Source organism: Miniopterus natalensis, chromosome 2, assembly GCF_054644295.1.
Source record: "Miniopterus natalensis isolate mMinNat1 chromosome 2, mMinNat1.hap1, whole genome shotgun sequence".
NCBI classification, from domain to species: domain Eukaryota; kingdom Metazoa; phylum Chordata; class Mammalia; order Chiroptera; family Miniopteridae; genus Miniopterus; species Miniopterus natalensis.
The window spans coordinates 34,299,984-34,322,447 of record NC_142082.1 but is presented as its reverse complement, the minus strand read 5'-3'; the positions used below and the strand labels follow the sequence as shown (position 1 = coordinate 34,322,447).

General features: G+C 36.5%; 1 protein-coding gene across 1 annotated transcript in view; it reads right to left on the bottom strand.

Annotated features, from left to right (window-relative positions):
- The window catches only part of NALCN (sodium leak channel, non-selective), a 253,658-nt gene that overhangs the window by 153,029 nt on the left and 78,165 nt on the right, over positions 1-22,464 (bottom strand). Inside the window, exons 9-10 of the mRNA XM_087814251.1 lie at positions 19,304-19,390; positions 1,325-1,456 (exon numbers count right to left, since the gene is read on the bottom strand). Of these exons, the coding sequence (XP_087670377.1) occupies positions 1,325-1,456; positions 19,304-19,390 (219 nt within the window). The remainder of the gene's footprint in view (positions 1-1,324; positions 1,457-19,303; positions 19,391-22,464) is intronic.

Here is a 22,464-nt window from a genome sequence, read left to right as displayed (position 1 = left end):
GAATTGGTAGCTATTATTGTCATTAGCATTGCTGTATCTGATTTTAATACATGAGGATGTTAGCTGACCTGCTCTGTATTTCAACAGCTTAAACCAAGATCGAGCTCACTGCTTATTTTTGTAAATAAGGTTTTACTGGAGCACAACTATTCTTCATCTGGAGACCATACTCATGTTTGCGCAGCAGTGGTAGAGTGGAGTAGTGAAACAGAGAGTAAGTAGACTGAAAAAACTAAAATGTTTACTATCTGGCTCTTCAAGAAAAAGTTTATTGACCCCTGGCTTAAACTCAAACCACCTTTATAAACTCTTTAAAAAGAGAGTATTTTATAAAAAATTAAGTTTGATTAAAATGGTTCATCCACAACTCATTTGAAACAAACCATTTTTTGCTTAAGCACAAGTTTCTGATACAAAGAGAAATGATAATGTAATTTGAATAAAGACCAAATATGCCTTGGAAAACTCAGACACCAAGTCAATATTTAAATGCACTGGGAGAATTCTCGATATCTAGGAGAACTCAACTTTATGGCAAATTGATTTTTCATGTGAAAAATGTTTTTGTAATAAAAATAAACTGCAATTTTTCTGCTTTTTAAGTTTATTTTTTCATATATTGGTTTAGTATGTGTACACCTCACTTATATGATGAATGGATTTCTAAAGAGTTATATGTCAATCAATTTTTCCATAAATATGTAATCACAACTCTGAGATATATTTTAGAAATAATTTTTCACAATGACAAAACACAGCGGTCTCTGAAAATCATTAAAAATATGTGAGAATCAAATATTAACGAAGTTACTGAATCAGTAAGAAGTACTCTTCTAAAACTCTAGCTAGTATGTAGGGAGCTAGAGATGCTTATTAAATCACTAAACCTGTCTGCTCTGGCTTGACATCTTTAGTGCAGGTTGCAACAGCTCAGTCTCTAGTACAGAAATTATTGTACTATTTCAATCTTCCTCCAGCCCCGTCCTTGGTACTGTTGAGCTGTCTTGCTTGTTTATAACCCTCTGAACCTGTGCTTGTTTACACTTAGTAGGAAACAGACTAACTCAACATGAAAAAGGGAGAGAATATGAGGGGTAGATAGGAAAACGGCAAGATGGCAAGAGAAACACCCAGGGCAAAGGGTTACCTTGGCAATGCAACACATTGTGGTCAAGATACTTAGGCCCATGGTGACAGGAAATAAATCAGGCAGCACAGTGACCAAGGGAAACACTTGAGAAGTAGCTTTGGTTGAACTCCAGTAATTAACAAATTGAAAATAATTTTCACATTTAAGACACCTTTTCCCCAGGGAGCAGCTTACCTCCGCAAGATAGAACTCATCGTATTGCCTTCGGAAGCTTTCTCCTTTGTGATAGTTGCTAGCAGCCACGATCACATCCACAGTCACCATGCTCAGGATGAACATGTGGAAAACTGATGACCGCATCATTTGCTGAGGAGGCAAAATGGATGAACTATTAACAAAGAAATAAACCTTATAATTGGACATAATTGTGTGTGTAGATGTGGACATGCAACATCTTTGTGACACGCTGCTGTGCAGAGCAGTGCTCCCAGGATAACCTGATGGATGTCAATTTCTGCTGAATAGTGTTAGCAAAGGAATCTTTGTCTTCAGGCAGCTCAAAAATGACTAAGGAGGTAGTTTTGGAGACTTTTAGTTAAAAATGAAAAAAATATTTCATTTAAATTGTGTATAGCCAGCATCTTAATTTTCATTGGTGAGTTAGGTGGTTTTTATCCTTACTACTGACTATATGGAGAAATTATTTTTAAGAAGCTGATACCACAAAGCAACTATTGCTTTATTCTGTTAAGAGAAAAAGCTACTGAAATGAAAACATTTTAGATATAATCATAAAACTGGGTAAGTGAGAGAAATCGAAGATCTATTTATCTATTTTACTTCATTACTTCTGTAAATTATTTATTTATTTAAATTATTATTTTTAATTATTTTAAACCATTTTATTTAGGTATGATTGATAAAATAAAAAAGTGGAACAGCCCAGCAGGCATGGTTCAGTGGCTGAGCAACCAGGAGGCCATGGTTTGAGTCCCAGTCAAGGCACCAGTCAAGTCTAGGTTGTGGGCTTTGATCCCTGGTGGGACTCATGTTGGGGCAGCCAATCAATGACTCTCTCATCATTGATGTTTCTGTCTCTCCCTCTCCCTTCCTCTTTCTGAAATAAATAAAAACATATTTTTTAAAAAAGAGGTACATATTGAACACATACAACTCAATGAGTTTGGGGATAAGTATACACCCAAGAAACCACCATCTAAGCCATAAACATATTTGTTACTTCCCAAAGTTCCCTCCTGCCTCCTTTAGTATTACTATTATTATTATTATTAAGAATACAATATAAGATCTATCATAGCAATTCTAAGTATATAATAAAGTATTGTTAGCCAAAGGTACTATGCTGTTAAACTTAATTATCTCAAATAACTGAAACTTTGTATATTTTGTATAAATAATATTTGGGAAATTATACTAAAACTAATAATAACCAATGTCTATATTTTTACTTACTATGTTCCTAGAGCTGTTGTAGGTGCTTTACATAAAGTTAATGCATTTAATGTCATAACAGCACCAGGAAGTTACTCTAATTTTAGAGAAGAAAACAAGAGTCTCAGAAGTTAAATAACTTTCTCACTATTACACAAGCATTGAAGGTGAAATCATAATTTGCACTTAAGTCTGGTCTAAGTCTACTGCCTACATTGAAATGAGATAACTAGGCATTCAAAAATAACAGCTATTATTATAATGGCTAATAAGTATTGAATGCTTACTATGCTCCAAGCCATACTATAATTATGTTAGTTATTTTTAACTCTTTTATCTCCGCTATAGCTCTTACATGGTGGGATATATTGTTTACTTTTTCCAATGAGTTCAAAGAGATTAAGTCATTTGTCTGAGGCCACACAGCAAGTACATAGGAGAGGTGGGTTCTGTACCCAACTCTGTTTAAAGTCCATTATAGCATAGGAGATATAGTCAATAATATTGTAATAACTATATTGGGGGAACCACTCTGTAAAGTACATGATTGTCAAACCATTATGCTGTACATGTGAAATTAATACAAATAATATTGACTGTAAACTGTAACTGGAAAAAAAACAACACTTAAAAAGTAGGTAGATAGATAAGGCACATATTTTTCTGGTTAAATTATGCTTTGTGATCTAAAAGTATCTTAAATATGAATATTATTTTAATGGCATATTTAGTATAATTCATGAGTATATAGAAGAGATACAATGTGGAGAAAAGTTAAAATTAATTAAAATATAGAAATATGTTTAAAAAAAAAGTCCATTCTGGGACAAACTGCCCACTGTGGGGTCAAGTATACAAAAGGAGAGAGTAGTAGTGGCTGAAGGCCCTGGGCAGCAGTGGAGAAGCTGACCTGTGGAAAGGAGCTAAGCACAGGACAAACCACTGCATCACATCCCTCTGTGCCCACTGCCGGGGACCCGCGACACCATGCTACTCCTTCCTGATCCCTCCTTTCTTCTAGGTACTTAGGGGCACATATCCTGCCTTATCCTTTGCTCTGACCTGAGAATTCTTCAGTCTTTGCAGCTAAAAGAAGCTAACTGAAGCAGAACCTGAGAATGGGAGAAGAAAGGACGGCCTCTGAGCGCTGTCTGCATTTGCATTCATGACGTCACGCGGCCCTCACTACCAGGCAGTGGTCATTAACAGCATGGGCTGTAGGACAGACTGCACAAAACTCTACCACTTACAAGCTCTGGGGCCCTGGGCAAGTCACTTAACTCTCTCTGTGCCTCAGTTTTCCTCATCAGTAGTGTGAAGATAACAGTGGCTACTCCAAAGGATGTTATCGATTTTAAATAAGTAAATTTGTAAAGCGCTTAGAACAGCGCTTGCATATTTTATGTTCTGTAAAAATATGCAGTAAAAATAAGTTCCATTCTGTGAATCAGGCATTTTTCTATTCAGGAATGAGAAATTACGAGCCCAAGGTCAAAGAATTAATTATATTGGATATTTGATGGAGTCCACAACCAAGCGAGATAAATAAAAGTTGTAAGGTCTAATACTTTGAGAGATAACAGAGTCATTGGAAAAGCCGATATGTAATAAGGTTTTTATGTCACCATGGCTATTGATGCATTCTTACATCCATTTGCCTTTGATTTTATTTTAGAGGTAATACAAAATCAAATTCCAGAACTGCCAATCAACATATTTAAATGCATGTCAATTTACTTGCAGGAACTACTGACCTTCAAAACACAGATAAGCAAGTCAGTTGGCAAGTTTCTATTCTCATTAGAATTTTCATTGTTACTTAGTCTTTCTTGCAACGTGAAAGCCAAATTCCATAACTGTTATTCCTTTTCTATACTCCTTTCAACATAATGTTCTATTAAAGTTTCAACTGATTTCCACTTCATCTGCATGACAGAAAAGGCACAACTTTCTCTTTCTATTTTCCTTAGCTGTGGATTTATGCCTTAAGTAAACCGTTATTAAGGAAAGGTCCAAACAAAGCTTTTAGGCATGGCTGTCAAAAAACTTTAAAATTGGCTTTGTAACTGTCACAGCTTCACTTTGGTGCTGTCATTATAATTAGATATTTTTTGTCTGAATGTCTATGTGTCCTTGTATGTACAGAGTCATTAAAATAATCACTTGCAGTGGATTTTGATACACTGTAATCACCATTGCTTAGCTTTCTCCAAAGTAATAACTTTCAAATATTAAACAAGAATTAAGGTGATAAGTATGTGCAGTAGCTAAATTTAAATATTAAAACCAGTAACTCGAGCTTTAGAGTTAGAGCTAGTGACATGGACCACTTCAACCCAATTCAATTCAACCAAAGTGTGAAACTGGCTATTGGCTTCCTTAATGTGAAAGGGCTGACAACACTGCATTTAGTCTTGTGCTTGTATCTCTAGGACAGTGCAAATGTATACACTTTAATTTTTTATTTTCTTATAAAAATTAATGTAAAGGAAAATGTTAAAGTTGAGTCAGTGCCACAAAATAGTATTATATCACTTGAGATTCCCCAAGCTGTATTATTTAACATAGAGAATTTATATAGAGATATAAACACACATTCATACATATGTATATGTGTACATATGCACAGGTGTATGTATCTATATATTAATATGACTCTTCAGATCCTACATTTCCATTTAAATTTTTAAATTTCTTTCCCATTGCCATGTCATTTTGCTGTATATTTATTTTTTAAATCTGAGAAGCTTTGTACATATGTTTAATTAGGCTTTGATCCAAGAATGACTGATTTCTGTGTGTGACAGTTGGAATACCAAATATGAAGAAGAGACTATAAAAGAATCAACCTCAAGGCAGCAATATCTGTAAAAAAATGCTCAGGAGCCTTGCTACTCAAAGTGTGATCCCTGGACCATCAGTTTCCTGAAAGCATATTGAAAATGCAGAGATCCCAGGCCCCTCCTGAATCAGGATCTGCATCTTTAACAAGGTCCCCAATGATTAATGTGCATATTAAAGTTTGTGAGTCTATGTTGTAGTAGATATTCCTTGAGTAGCTGGTTAAACTGAATGGCCTACGCAATTTTTTTTTTTTTTTTTTAACAAATTCACAATTTCATGATCCTAAAAGTCTATAATCACTGAATAGGATATAACAAGTACTGGCTGGAATACTCTGGTAATATATTAGGATACATCATCACAAAAACAGATGCCTGCCTTCCCCCCAGCTCCAATTCCAAAATTAAAAAAATCAACTAAACCAGTTTGGCTTCATAAAAACAAAATTATGTGTTGGTTTTTCAACCATTTGGGGGGTATTATAAAGACACTATCACAGATTCTTTCATGAAGACTAAGAATGAAGGTGGCCTCTAGAATCTGGAAAAGACAAGGAAACAGTTTTTTTTCCCAGAAGCTCTAGAAGTAAAACAGCCTGCTGATACCAGTGAAACCCATTTTGGACTTGTTAAACTATAAGTAAGAACCCCAAAATGTATACACACTTTGCATAATTATAAAGGCAAATATAGATAATATGAATGTGAATATAGATATATAGATATGAGTATGGATATAGATATAGGTACAGATATATAGATACAGATATATCTCATCCCCCATTCCATTCTGATACTTAGAGTCACCATGACCCATGATATAGGACACTCACCTATATGGATATGATGCCTACTGAACACTTAATAAAGCATGCAAAAAAACCTTTTGGAGCATTGGAAGACTGTCATTAAGAACTCATGGACATGGATGACAGTGTGGTGACTTGGAGGCTGAGGGGGTTGGGTGGAGATGCAAGAGGGTGTAGGGGGCATAAATGCTGATGGAAAAAAATTTTAAAAATAAAAATTATATTAAATAAAAAGACTACAGGGCTCTAGATATATCAGTTGAAGAAATAAATCAAAATGGAGCTTTTCGTATTACTTGTCTAATAAAATTGTTTGTCTTGAATTGATTAAAACCTCAGCTTATTTTGTTTGTGAAAGCTTTAATTAAGTACAAAATGTACAATGCCGTAACAAATATTCACGATTGGGAATATCTTACAGAAACCTATTTAATGCCACCTTGTTTCCTTACACTTTGTGGCCACACATTTAAGGATTAGTGGGAGAAAGGAGAAGTAAATGAAGACATGTATAAAACCTTTCAATTAGCTAAACCGTAATTTAAGGATTAAGAAGTCAATGCCCCTACATGGCTTCATTTTTGACATCTGAAAAAACTATCAGGAATGAAAATACTAAAATCTTTGCTTTTCAACAACAAGGTGTTGATCTTGCTTATTTTGCTGAAGATGGAAAATAATAAAAATCAAAATATTAGTTCACCTACAATAATTTTCTCCCATCTTCCCTGATGTCTAGAAAAAGAGCAACATAAGAGGAAAATTACAGTACACTAGTATTAATTGTAGCCTCATGCTGCTATAGACTTTGATTCTGAGTTTCTACAATGTTGGACACATAGTAGGTCCAACAACAGTGTTTGATATAATTTGATTTCCCCTATGTATTAAATTGGTCACAAAGCATTTTCTGCTTCTTTCTAAGGAAAGTAGGCTCAAGGAGATCTCTTCTACACATTTCCTATCTTAGGTTAAATGAAAGCTACATTGGTACTCTGGATATAGCTAGTTGGGACATAGGCCAAGCTCTATAAGGACAGCTTCCTTCAAGGTGGCTTGGCAAGGTCTCTGATAAGAGGGATGCTCCAAATTGGGTATTCACCTCAAAACCCTCTCACTCTTGACCCTATTTTTCAGATGTATTAATGTAAAGTGAATAAAACAAATTAGGACACCTAAACTTAAGTAATATAATCTTGTTGTTTCAAGTAATATAATCTTCCATTTGCATATCCCAAGAAGCTGCCCTATTCAGCCTTGGGCATATCAGAACCCAGAGTGATGGTCGACAGAGATGGCTGCTGCACATATTCCTGCAATAAGCCTCTGTCAGTGACAGTCACTTGGGCCCTGCCTTCCTCATGACCCTCTGATTCTGACTTACAGTCAAGTATAAGTGAAGTGCCAGAGTGTAGGCACTAATATTCTATATTTTTCTCACTAGAGCTCTACCAATCATATAGTCACTGGATAATCTTGCCAGATTTTGGCAGAAAGTGCTTTCTTGGTCTTAGTTATTGGTATTGTTGTTTTTCTTTTTTCCTTTCTTTTTTTTGTCTTCATGAGTACTTTAGTGAGACATTAGTAAGGTGTACAACAGGGCTGCTAGACAGGGGACACTTAAATCATGATGGTTTTAAGATCTTTGAAGACACCTTAATTGACATTCCCAATACTTAATAAAAATGTATATATAGAATCACCTGGAATTTACTTTTATATGTTTATTTTTATTTTTAGTATTAAATGGTGTACAGATGAATCTAAAACTTGTTTTAAATTCAAGACGAAAATTCAAAAATGAAATTAAATAGCTTTCCTTTTAAACAAAGAATATATCTAGTGCAATGAAGGGCTTCGGTTGTTACATTTGATGAATGCAGAAATAAATAAAAATTGTGAACTATGTAGAATCGTGAAGTGGAAGACTTATTTTGAGATATTTAAAGTATTTATGAAAGACAGAAGAACGATTAAAGGATTTTAAAAATATACAAGAAATATACCAAATACAAAATGACCCAAGGTTTTACCAAGTCTAAACCCATCATCAGTCTTAGGGGATGGGAGGAGTGACGCTGCTCCTTCAAAGCCTTTGAGTGCAATAACTGTCTTGAACACTGAGAAAATACATGACAATTTTAAACTCTAGTTGTAGTTTTGAAAGAGGGTTTCATACATAACCCCAGAAATCAAGACTTGCAAGAAGAATGACGTATCCTTCTTTTTTCCAAAGGTGACAATGCAACAAATATTTGGTAAAAATTTGTTTCCAAAGACTGTCTTTACGAATGCCTGGTATAAGTTAGTAAATGTATCCTGATTAATATGAATGTAAATACTGAAGAGTTGCCCGGCCGGGCGTGGCTCAGCGGTTGAGCGTCTACCTAGGATCCAGGCGATTGGGGTTCGATTCCCGGTCAGGGCACATGCCCGGGTTGTGGGCTGCAGCCGATCAATGACTCTCTCATCATTAATGTTTCTATCTCTCTCTCTCCCTCTCCCTTCCTCTCTCTGAAATCAATAAAGATATATTTAAAATAAATAAATAAATAAATAAATAAATAAATAAATAAATAAATACTGAAGAAGTTATAAGAGTTATTAAAACTGAAAGGTGACAACATACCATGATATAGGAATTTAGTTTGAGATAATCTGAAGTGCAAATAATTGTAAGATTTTCTAAATATTTCTTCCAATGAGGTTCAAAAATCAAAGATGCAAAACAATTTAATCAACAGTAGATAAATTAAAATGGCAGTAATAATTGTATCTTATTTTTTATTATGTCTAGTCTTCTGGTATCTACTCTAAATATAATTATTATTTGAAACATATATTATATATTAAATGTATATAGAATATATCTTTAAATAGGTATATGTGAAATATTTTGAACTGAGGATTTATACAATTGTCTCCTCTCTAATTGATTTGGCCATAATTGATCTCAAGACCACAGTAATTCTTTTTCAATTAACCATTTAGCTACCTTCTTACACCTTTTGTTTGTGCTGTTTTGCCTTTAGCTATTTTATTCTTCCTGTTCTTAATTCTCAATCTAGATTATTATAGAATAATTTTTTAATTTCTTTTTCCCCAAAAAACTTTTCCTCCAAGCCAGTTTTGTTTTGCTGTTAGAAACTGAAGATGATGTGGCACACCAAGTATTTGTGGGAGGATGCTCAGCACCTGCGTAAAGGAAGAGTAAAAATTTGTATCTGCTGTGTGTGAGATTAGGTGGTCCTATACAGAAAAGCATATATATGTGTATATTCACATATAATCCCCCACATATGTGCTAAGTGCTTGTCACATGAAAGCTATAATGGAAGAAACGGGAATTAGAGAAGACAGTGACCAAATAGAATGCAGGACTCAGAGATCATTGTGTCAAGGAAGCTTTGTTTGACCTGATTTTCAGGGTATGGACATTAGGATGGGGTGAAGCGGTTGATTCAAAGAAATTCAAAAGACTGAATTAATGACAGAATTGAAGGCAGGTCGTATTTGGGAAGGACAGAGACGGGTGCATTATAGGTTGATGTACAGGTTTCTGGAGATAAAGGAAAATGCTGGTTTCTATGTGCGACTGGGTGGGGGAGAGGTGCATCTGGTTTTTGATGTGAGATGGGTGATATGCCCATGAGAACATCTGGAACATGGCTGATGGACACTTAGAAACACACTTCTGAGATTCAGAAAGCAGGGCTAGAACTAAAGGCTGTGAAGTCACTTGACTTGGGTGTGCATGAGACCTGACTTTTCGGAAGTGAGCAAAATACTCTGAGAATGAACAGTTAGAAGAATATGCTAATAGTAAGGGTAACCATTTCTACAGCCAGAGTGACCCCTGCATCCCACACACTGCACTAGGTATTTTAGGTGCATCATTTATAATTCTCACAACCCCCCGAGAGATGTTATCATCCTCACTTTTGGGGCCAGGAAATTGAGGCCCTGGGAAGATTTAGCAAATCACCCTGGTTCTTCTGGGCCACACTGTCTTAGCTGGACCACTCTGTCTTCTTGCATTAGTCTCTAGGTATAGAAGATGTTGGCTTGTGGATAAACCCTAAATTCCCATGGACTCAATCAATTTTTGAAATTATCTGCCAGCTCGTGGGAAGGTTCATTAAGAAGACAGATGTTTAAAAAGTGCCTGGAATGTCATTTCATTACTTGAGATACACATTTCACACAGTTCATCTCCTCCCAATCTTCACCTTCAATGGACATTTTCTCAAAAAGCATTAAAACGCTAGAGTAAAACAAAACAAAAGAACAAAAAAACCCACTATAGTAATAATCTTGCCACAATTTGACCGACTTATGGTAAAAGCCTATTATCTCTGTTCTTCACAGAAGGAAGCACATGGTGGGGTAAAGCTGAGATAAAAGTGGAACTTGAGGAAGCCAGGTCTCAGGCATACTTTCATTTTCTTGCCAGTGACTTTCTTCACGATAACGGATCACTGGGTGTGTGTTGGAAGATGGTTCGAACTCTGCAGCCGCATCTGTCAAACTGTCAAAAGATGAAAACTCCTATCCGAGAGGTGGGAGAAAAATGGCTGTCGCAGCAGCAGCTGAGGAGTGAGCTTCCAATTTAACAGAATTCTATTTATCGTGTATTAGGGTGACCTCTTCACCGGCTGCTGCTTATGCTAAGATAGAGTTTAAACAGCTAAGTGACTGGTGGGTGCTAAAAGAGTCAATTATAATTGTTCACTTTTCTGAGACTCACACTTAAGGACACATTGAAGAAACTTTCTAAATGGTTTTGGTAATACGACATAAAAGAATTGAATTATTGCCTAGAAGATGATAGAGAGGTAAAATGTTCATCCATATGTCAAGCACTAATATATTTTGAATTTTTGCTTTTTTCTAATATTTTAACGTCTTCTCAGTCAGACCAAAGTGATATGACCTTTAGAATTACACAGAATTTGTGAAAATCATTTGGAAAAATTAGCAGTTCAGTGGGTAGCAGACGTGAATAATCAATCTATAGATAATATGTAGTCCAGCAGGCGTGGCTCAGTGTCGACCTAGGATCTAGGAGATCGTGGTTTGATTCCCGGTCAAGGCACATGCCCGGGTTGCTGGCTCGATCCCCAGTCGGGGGCCTGCAGGAGGCAGCCGATCAATGATAACTCTCTCATCATTGATGTTTCAACTCTCTCCTTTCCTCTCTCTGAAATCAATAAAAAATACAAAAACAAAACAAACAAACATATATTTAGATAATACGTAGATTGTAGCCTATGATTATACAAAAACATAATTAATATCCATAAACTATAATCAGAGAGATCTAATTTAACATTATAACACATTGTTTCACACCATTGGGTGTAAAATCTGACATCAAGTGTGGACAAGGTGTGAAACAATGAGAACGTTTATAAGTTGCTGCTAGGAGTAAAAGGTGGCACTATACCCTGGGTAGCCATTAGGCAATATCTCATAAACCTAAAGCATTCATATCCTTTAATTCAGCAATTGCTTTCTTAATTATATATGCTCAAATAATTCTCACACATGTGCACAGAAAAGCATGGACAAGAGGGTGCTAGAATGTTTGCAATAGCAAAACAATAAAAAACAACCTCTGAATCTACCAATAGGAGAATGACTGAATGAACAAATTGTGTTATATTTTTTGTAAGAAGATAATATACAGTGATGAAAATTAAGTGGTTAAAAATACAAGGTAGACTGCTTATGATGAAATTTCCCATCAGTAGCTAGCTATGTGACCTTCATCAAATTACTTAAGCTCTCTGTGCCTCAATCTTTCATTTGTTAAACAAAGGTCATAATAGCACCAATAGTACTGGTGTTGTGAGCCTGACACCAGTGAGTAGTCAGTTAATGTTAGCTGTTATTATTTCTAATAGTGAATACATAGGTATTTTTCCTACCTGTGTTTCTACACTATTTCATAATATTTTTTAACGAAAGGGAATGATTGAATATGATATTGTGAAATGGCTCCAATTTATAAATGATTCATTTGTAACTACATGGAAACTATGTGGTGTTTCTCCAAAGAAACTAGTTTACACAACATGATTTGAGCTTTAGGTCAGACCATAATAGCCTATGTATCCCTTAATAGTCTTCTCAAGTCCTGTAAAAGTTAAAAGTTTAATAAGGAACTATCCCTGAGTAATAACTTCTGAGGTTAAGTCCCACTACCCATGTGATCAGAGTTACATCCCTTCTTCACCTGCTCCATGGAGCTCATGATGTGGAGTAGTGGCTGCCATAGACAGAGATGGGGACAAGTTTTCAAAGGAAGTTAAGAGGGAAAATTACTTTTGGTTCATACTGTAGGCAAACACAATACTTCGCTTAACTGGACCTGTTACTTCCATTCGATTCCCATGACCTCTGGCCAATCTCTCCTTTTGAGTGGTCTACTATGAAACTATCCCAGCTTTTCACTAATCTTTAGATGTTTTCCAGTGAGCCTCTTGAATGGGAGCCCACCGAACTCAGTTACAATCTGTCATATTTGGGCAACACGTGAGAGACAGAATAAAGCTAGCTTTCAAGGAGAAAAAACAGAGGCAGATGCATAGACAGAAACAAAGATGAGAACTCATGTGGCCCAAACAGAGAGTGAGAGGAAGTCAAAGAAAGCACAGTCACCTGGCCGGCCTGATTATACCGGCAACAAATGCTCCCTGTGAGTATAAGGTCTGTTCCTTGCAACCGAATAATTCTTGACTAGGACATAAATCTTCAGTTCTCACAGTAGAAGATGGAGTTATTATCTCCATTTTACAAAACAATGCCCAAGGCCAGACTAATGACTCATAGCTGAAACATGTCTGCTCCAGAGCCTACTCTTTCAGAGTCTACAGTAGGGTGACTTCCCTCCCTCAGGAAAGATGCTGTACTGGGTATTACTTCAGGTTGAAGTAAGGATGTCTGTGGCTGGGAAGGGAGGTGTGAGAGGGAAGGCAGACCTATTAGGAGACATATGCCAAAGGCAATTGTAGCGCAAAAAGAAAAGGAAACCAGGTCTGGGGCTTGCCTTATCACTAGTCTCAGGCTTCTCCTTGTTATTTCCAGCCACCTTTTTCCTGTGGTAAGGACCAAATGCAGGCAGGAGTGGGATTCCAGATGATCAGCAGTGCGCAGGGAAGTAGAGAAAGAAGCAGAAAGACATTCCAGATAGGACCAAGGATGGGAGGGGTTATTTCAGGGGCTATAAGACATTCGCTTATTTGTCCTTAACTTAGGAATGAGTTTATTAGGACTTATATAGATTTACCATGGCAAAGTTCCTTATTAAGCATGGTATGAATTTCATTAATAACTATATAAACATGAAAAATGTGCTAGCAAAATGGACTTCATTAACATTAAGTTAGTTAATTAAAATTTCAACAAATGTCACTAGAGTGCTCACACCACTCATAACCTACCAGGTGGACAATCACTTCGGCTTGTGCTCTGAGCTTCTGGTTTTGCAATTAAATTTTAGAGCATATGTATTTTAATTTATTTTAAAAACAGAAAAGACCACCCTAAGGGCTTCAAAATCCCTGCATGCCTGCATATGACTCCCATTATGGTTATAATTATAGCTATGATTATACTTAAAATTTATGTTTCCGAACACAGAATGGAATTTGTAGACTTTCAAAATGCTGACCAAAGGTACCTATTTTTTCCTTTACAAATGGTTCTATAGAATCTATTATCCTGTAGAAGAGTAAGAAGATTTCTTGGTGTCCTAATTCATTTGAAAGCTCCATAATCAATATGTACTTAAAAAGAGCAGAAACACCACAATGACTGCAACATTTGAAATAAGGTAAAATACATGTGTGTATATGTAGGAATATAGGGAAACAATAATATATCGCTCTTATTGCTCAGATCCTAATCACAATTATACAATCTTAATAGATTTATTTATGCAATTAAAGAAAATAAGTGTGTTTATGTACATACACATATCCATAATTATATACACACACACACACATATATGCACATATATATTTTTTACATTGGAGAAATACATCTACCTATTTATCTATCTATCCATGTATATATATCTTTTAGATAAATACATACATACAGATAGATATCTTTTAGATAGATACATAAATACAGATTTACAGAGAGAAAAAACTGTTACACATCAAACACCCAGAATAGCAGAAGCATTAGTCACATTGTATAATTAGTGTAGCAGTAGTAGAAAAGATTAAGCTACATTAATCAATCTTACTTTATTAAATTACTTAATTACTTATCGTTGGTGGAGAAGACATATAAATGTTCAAGTTAATAAGCTAGACTAGGATACAGAAAACAGAAAAGAAAGTAAAAATATAAGACAGTACCAGTGAAGACGGCAAATCCAAAGTAATTTCATCTGAAACAAGGGCAGAGATGATTTTTAAATGTCCATTTATAAAGGAATTCAAGCCAGTCTCCATTTATGCTGTCACAATTTAAAAATTTTAAAAACAAAATTTTATGAGAAGACTATTTTGAAATAACTAAAATTTATACACTACTTATTATTATACCATCTTTGTGATCTAAAGTTACATTGCTATAATTTATTTCATGGGTCACCCAAACCAGTGACCTATGGGACCCAGCCAGTCATATAAATGAGAAAAGCAGGCCCAGAATCATTCATTCAACACACAGGGATAATCTTCACTTCTACAAAGAAACAGAAATTGTTTCTCCTTTCTGCAAACCATTCATTCACTCATTCATTCATTCATTCATTCATGTATTTATAAAATTTATGTATTAACAAATTTATTGTTTATTTTCCCACCATAGAGTCACGAGTTAAGAAAAATATTTTTCTACTTTGAGAAGAGTAATTGGATGAATCCATGAATAAATAAAACACTCTCATTTCCAGTGTTATGGAGACAACTTGGCATGTTGAGACACTGAAGGAAAGTGGAAACTATACCCAGGACAATGAGGCAGGCACTGCCCAGTCCTGTCCAATCATTGCCATGTGGGAGTGAGAACCCTGTTGCCAGATCTTTCTATTTACAAAAGTAGTGGGATATATGAGTTTTCACATAAAATATTCAGTTTTTTAAACTTGGGACCAAATTTTAAAACAAAGTTTCCACTCTCAGGACAAAATTCACAATTCCTAATACTCTAATTGGGACTCTGGCCCACTAGTTGGCCATCTCTCAGATATTGTCAATGCCTCATTTTTATAACTTATTTCAACAATGGCAGGCGTACTAACTCAATGTAATTATAGCTGTTCAAATGTTTCATTCTAATAAATTCTACTTTTTTGTTAAGATAGGAATTGGTTTGATTCTTTTCAACCATGTTATACATTCAACTGACCAAGACTATATTTGTAAACATAGACCTATTTATTTCACACGCTGAAGAAGACAAAAGGAATTCTATAAGTGGTGAGATGTAACAGAAGTCACTGTTGTGTTCTTTCAAGCCTTTGCCACTGTGTTTTAGAAGAGATATGTTGGCACAAGCATCCAACCTTTTGGTTATCCAAAGCTATACAACCTTTGAGAAGTACTTTGTACGAACAAACTCCTAATGTACTGCTCATTTTAGACTTCGAAATAAATGCTTTTATGGAAACAGTGTTATTGTCATAATCCACTTGATTTCTATTTCCTAGAGACAAGACCACGAGGAGAAGTAGAGCTGCTTCGAAGTGAGAAATCAAGTAAGTCCTTTTACAAATCAAGAAGTTTCTGAGTCATTACTTCACTTGACTGTGCTCTCATTTAATAAACATCCATTGAGCACCTTCCGTGTGTCAGTTTGAACTGGTAGTGGCCACGACTGCTATGTTCCCTGTGGTCATGGAGGTACCTCTGGGTGGAGGAATAACTATTCAATAACAAATTATACCATTTTAATGTATTTTATTAAAATTATAATAAACACAAAAAAAAATTTTACAATACTATAAAAACATCTAACCAGGGTCCCTGATCTATTCTTGAGGATGATGTTTGAGCTGAATTTGAGAGGATGAGTGGGGACAAAGAGTATTCTAGAAAGAGGAAACGCTGAGAATGACAGTGCCTCTGGGGGGCAGAAATGCTGTTTTATCAGAGATCTAATGTGTGAATGAAGGGGATAGGGTCTTAGAAGGACAGCTCTGAACCTTAACCTCCAGGTTACCTCCAGAAGAGGAAGGAGGGAGGGTAAGTTGGCAGGAATTAAAAACACACACAACACTTTTTATTTTAGTTCTGCAGTTTACCATGTTTTAAGAGAACATATGCACATTTTGCTCATTTGAAAAATAAAACGTGATAATATGCTACTGTTTGTCCTTCAGGGTGAGCTATCATTATAATCCTAGACAATGAGTGGGTGGTTCAGGTAAAATTTTCCCGTTCTCTTGTTTTAGATGGCATTAATCATTAGTAAAAGCCAGTGAGTACTCCGTGATCACTTTATTTTTAATACTTTCCCCTCACTTAATTATTTTCTTTCTTTCTCTTGTAGTTCATTAATGATACATTAATTTTTCACACAGACATGGAAATGTACTCTCTCTCTCCGCAGCTCATGCCTACTACAAAGAGGCGATCTCATGGCCAGCCCACTTCTCAGCCGCACTCTTTCAAATCAGATCCTTTTGGAAAGCACTACTTAGGACCCAACATGAAGGTGGAACTCCCTCCATACAGAATTGTCTGACTTCCCGCTCCCCTTGTTTCAAAGCACATGCACCACCACTCATAAAACTCACCAAATGTGCCGCCATAGTCACGACGCATGTCTAACACACAGGTCTCTCGGATGCCCCATTTCCACACTTCTAGCCTATTATCAACTTGACTCTCCAACTTTTATTTTCCTATATTTCTACTCAGTGCTGACCCCTCCATTACACCCTCCTTGCCATTTTTCTCTTAATTATTTTTTAATTCTCACCAGGGGATATTTTTTCTATTGCTTCTCAGAGAGAGTGGAAGGGGGAGAGAGCAGGGGGAGAAACAGAGAGACAGAAATCAATGTGAAAGAGACACATTGATTGGTTGCTTCCCACACATGCCCTAACCAGGGCAGGGATCCAGCCTGCAACAGAAGTACCTGCCCTTGGTTCAAATCGAACCCAGGCCCCTCAGTCTGTGGGCCAACACTCTAACCACGGCACCAAGCCAGCCAGGGTGCCATTTACCTCTTGCCATTTCAAATCTTTGAGTTGAGGAGGCTAACTTCCTTCCTAATTTCAGATTGCAACCTTAAAGCATCTATTAAGAAGCATTTAATAGATTTTTTAGCAGTGTATTCAGGGTCCAGTAGAGCTCTGATTTGGCATTCATATCAGGCCTGATGGTTTATTTCTATTGTAAACTTGCTTCCCTGGCATATTTTTTTTCAGCTGGAGAAATCATGGGACTAGGAACCAGAGGATGCAGGTACAAGCCCTGGCCTCTTCGCATGGTTGAGATGTAACTGTAACTTCCTGAGGAAGCTCACCCAGGTCCTCTGGGTCTCAGCTTCCTCATTTATGAATGCAGGCAGAGCATGCCAGTCTTTCTACATCACAAAGCTGTGCTGAGTCTCATCCTTAGTTGCTTCCTCCCTCCTTCTCTTGGTCTTGGTTTAAATACCTTCTCTGACCTCTCAGATGAGGAGAGCAAACTCCAAAATGTATATTCCCACAGCATCTTGCACTGCTTCTTTCAAATTCCCATTATTCTTGTACTGCTAGTTCAGTGCTGATTTTTTCTCCTCTCACCCTGAAGTTCCTTGTAAGCTCCATGAGTGTAGGGCTGTGCCTGTCTTGTTCAGGAAAATCTTAATGTCAATAAATATTGGTTGATGGATTACTGAATAACATAAGTAAAAATGCTTTTTAAGCACGACGCTACAACTACAATTGTTATTGTTATTACTATTAGAATTGTAGTAGTAGAGGTAGTTGTAGTAGTTGAAATATTAGCAGCATTGTCACCATCAAATATACAGCAGAAAGAGAGCCACGAAATAATGTGAAATAGTATCAGTGTTCATTGAAAACACCTCCTGTTTTCCCCCTCCATCCTTTTAACTGATAGAAACAAAATAACTATATGAATAAATGGCCATACAACTATAGCCCACAGTAATGGTTCAGGGTACAATATTTTGCTTCTTAGGTACCGGAGAGAGATCTAAAAAAAATTAAGAAGGTGTTCTCATCCTAAAGCAGGTGAAAAACCCTTCCCCAGATTATGGGGAGGGATATGAAGAACTATACAGAGAAGACCTGCTGAGAAGAAGATTTGTAACTAAAATCAAAAGGGAGTGAAGGTAAAATTCTCCAGGGGGAGGAATCAGTTCTCTGTCCCCACAATGGTGCTGCTTGACTTTTCACCCTTAAAGAGGAGGCTAATGGAAATGGGGAAATGCTGTGGAGTGGTAGGAGTGCCACTCTTGGGAATGTGACATGGTTTTGAATAAGCATTACTAATATTTGGGGGACGGAAAGGGGAACAAGGCAAGAGAAGATGCCAGTGTGGATGACCAAAGAAAAGAAGTTTATTGGGCTTTATGAGGAGCTCAAAGCAGATGATTATGGTCAGAAAGTCCACAAGCCAGAGATCTGATCGCCCATCCCCTGGTGACTTCCCAGGAACCTGAGACCCCGGCCCACCTACAATCCCATCCTCTCATATTTGCTACAGGCGTACTTTGTTATGGAAACACATTTATTATATCATGTTGTTCAGAGAGCTTGCAGATGCGAAACAACACACTGCCTATTAAAGATATTTCTTCCCAGGGACTAAATTATGTGAACTGTGATCATGCCTGCCACCCCCAAATAACCCAGGCCTTTGTAGAAGAATATTTTTATAAGATTTAATGACAACAACATTTTTCACTCATGCTATTGTCTGTGTGCATTTACTCAACAGCTACCAAATCCTACCATGTGCTTAAAAAATGGTAGGTCGTGGGAACACAGAATGGAGTAAAACACCGTGCCTAACTCCAGGACCATAAATTTGGGCAGTTCTAGAGTTTAGAGAGCTGTGGATTTTCTTGTGTAAAATAAAAGACAAAGATCCTTGCTTAGCGAGTTTTAAAAACGGCATTGTACTGTACCTGGAGGCAGGCTGGGGCACGTCCCTGGGGCTTGTTGACATCCACAGCTACCAGCTGCCATCCACCAGAAGCATCTTCATGAAACATCTTCAAGACAAGGAGAGAGGTGAGTCAGAGACGCTTAATAAGGAACACTGAGAATTGTAATTTTATGTCTCCAATTTTTTATATTTTTTATGTTGGCAGAGATTTGTTTTCTTATGGATTTATATTTAAAACTTGAGTCATTTCAATTACCTTCATTTTGACACTGAAAACTTGAATAATAGTAACAAGAATAATGGTAATAGCTTGCATTTATTGAGCACTTGTGCTGTATCAGGTCCTTTCTGTCTAACATATGTTTTGCATATAATTGTCCAAATATTCTTCTCCACAAGACTTTAAAGGAGGCATTTTATACCTATTATATTTAGTAATCGTTATTAAGTATTAAACCAGGAAGAAAACAGAAAATTAGAATTCCAAATTATTGTGTCTGATGAGTTATTACTGGAAATGGTGAATTTTTATCTTTACTTAGTGAACATTTCTCACTGAGCCAATAGAAAAATGTTCTCAGGACCAATAATATAAGAACTGTACATATGGCATAGAGAGGGAGGGTGGTGGTGTTTTAATGACAGGAAACTGACATGTCAACAGACTCTGTGAAATTATTTTAACTAGGTCAAATTAATCTGCTCAGCAGAAATTTTATGTATATGTTAATAAAGGGAAAGAGTGGTTTCTTTTGGCTTAAAATAAGTGATGAAATTCAGGACAGGATTCTGAATATGCTACAGGATACTGAAATCTGATACCCATGAAACTGGATATTTCGGTTGTTGGATGCACAGGTTATTATCTACCTGCATATTCTACTATCTCAAAAATTAGTCACCTGTCAACATTGCACCCAGCCAGGAGACATTGCCCACTAGTATATTTTCTTTCCAATTCCTTACTGGTCTGTGTGTGTTTAGGGGTGGTAGTGGGATGTGAAATTAAGGATTTTTATTTTTCTAAGAAAAGAAACTACAAGCACTCACTGTTTCACACAGAGGCTCTGTTTCATACCTGTAAGTAAACATCTTTGCCATACTATATCCTCATGCTAGTCTGACTCTGTGCTCAAAAAGGGAATTGTTCATGGGAATATGAGATGATACAAAGACCCTGTTACCTATGATTTAAATCATAATTTCAAACTCCTGGTAGTAGAGGTAATGGATTATTTGCAGAAAGAAAACTTTCCCTCTATAAAGTAAGTGAGGGGGTGAGAGACAAGAGCCCAAATTCACAGATTATACACGTATTTTTTAAAAAAATATATCTTTATTGATTTCAGAGAGGAAGGGAGAGGGAGAGGAAGATAGAAACATTAATGATGACAGAGAGTCATTGAATGGCTGCCTCCTGCACCTTCCCTACTGGGGATGGAGCTCGCAACCCAGGTATGTGCCCTTATCAGGAATTGAACAGTGACCTCCTGTTTCACGGGCCAACACTCAACCACTGAGCCATGCCAGCTGGGCTATATACATATGTTTAAAATGACAAAATGGAGGTGTACATTTACACAAAGACTCCCTGACCAAAGATGCCAGTTACAAATTGTTTTGTGCAGGTGTCCATTTACAGTGTTCTGATTCCTTTAGAATAAATTTTAAAAGTTATTCTTAGTGGTAGAATTAAGCACATCCCCCGTGAATAGGCTTATTCCAAGAATACATACATTAGCTGCAATGCAAACCTGTTAAACTGCCTTTGGATGTTCTTGTCAGAATTTCAGGAGTCTCCTTTTAAGGAGAAAAGGACAAAAGACAAAAGGACAAAAGCAGTCTTGTCATTCTTTAGCCAAGACCCTCGGCACAGGCATCCTGTATTCTCTTGTCCTAGTGCAAAGGACCCTGGGGCATTTATTTGCTTTGATCAATAGCAGACCAATTTTCTCTGTTAAATTATTTTTTTTTTCAGTAGACCCAAGTCAAATGAATCCATTTAATTTTTGTCAAAGTGTTCTCTCAGGCTCACTTCTTTGTATGAAATAAAGTGAAGGAAATGCAAGCATGTTGCACTTCTCTCGAGTCCCCAGAATCATGAAACAGCATGCTCAGTTAATGCAGCAGTAGCTATGAAACATAGAGATGAGATACTGAAAACTGGAATCTTGAAGACTTGAGTCCTTAGGGGAGTGTGGCACAGGCAGGGGTGGCCGGTTGTCCCTCCATATCTCTTCCAAAATATGAAATATTTTATGAGACCACTGGGCCACAAACAACAACAACAAAACATATACACACACATAAAACAACAACAAAAAAGGGGGGTGGCTAACTCTTTTTCTTCTTTGAAGCTTATCTTGACCATGTAATTACATACTGGACTATGAGGTGTAAGCAGAAACTTTCTATTTTTTTCCTTCCTGTTTTTTGGAATTTGGATGTGAGAGTCAAAGCTATGGCAGCCAACTTAGTCCAAGAGGCAACTTTGGGAATGGAGGCTGTGCAAAGTGAAGCAAAAAGTGCAAGGATCAGGATCTGTGCTGACACACACCACACCACCAACTCCAAATGACCTCCTCCAACTTTACTGGAGACAGAAAGGAACTCTATTTTACACAAGCCACTTATTTGGGCTTTCTGTCCCTTATAGCTTACACACACACACACACACACACACACACACACACACACAAATATTAATACAGAGAAAATCTAAAATTTATTTTGAAATTCTTATGCTCTGGATTCTTTCAAAATCAATTGCGTGTTTTTTAATTAAAAAAAGGTAATAATAATTATTATGCAAAATAATTAGATTGGACCCATGATTTTATTATTAAATAGCATATTCAATGACTCAGCCTCACAAAATTTAATTCTCACATATGACGGGTGCGTTATTCCATTACCACGGTTTCTAATTAGAATCGCCATTGTCCCATGCTAGAACAGTCCTTCCCAGAAACTGCTTTCATTAAATTGCTTTCTCACTTATTTAAAGATGTATATTCATCTGGAAAACAATGGTCTTGTAATATAGTAAACAGATTTTTACTAAAGCATTGTCTTTGAGCATTATGTTGCACACAAGTCTTTTTTGGAGAATAAATTATTTCTATTTTTGAACATAAGTCTTTTCATATACACATTTCTGCCTAACCCAGCACTGCATAT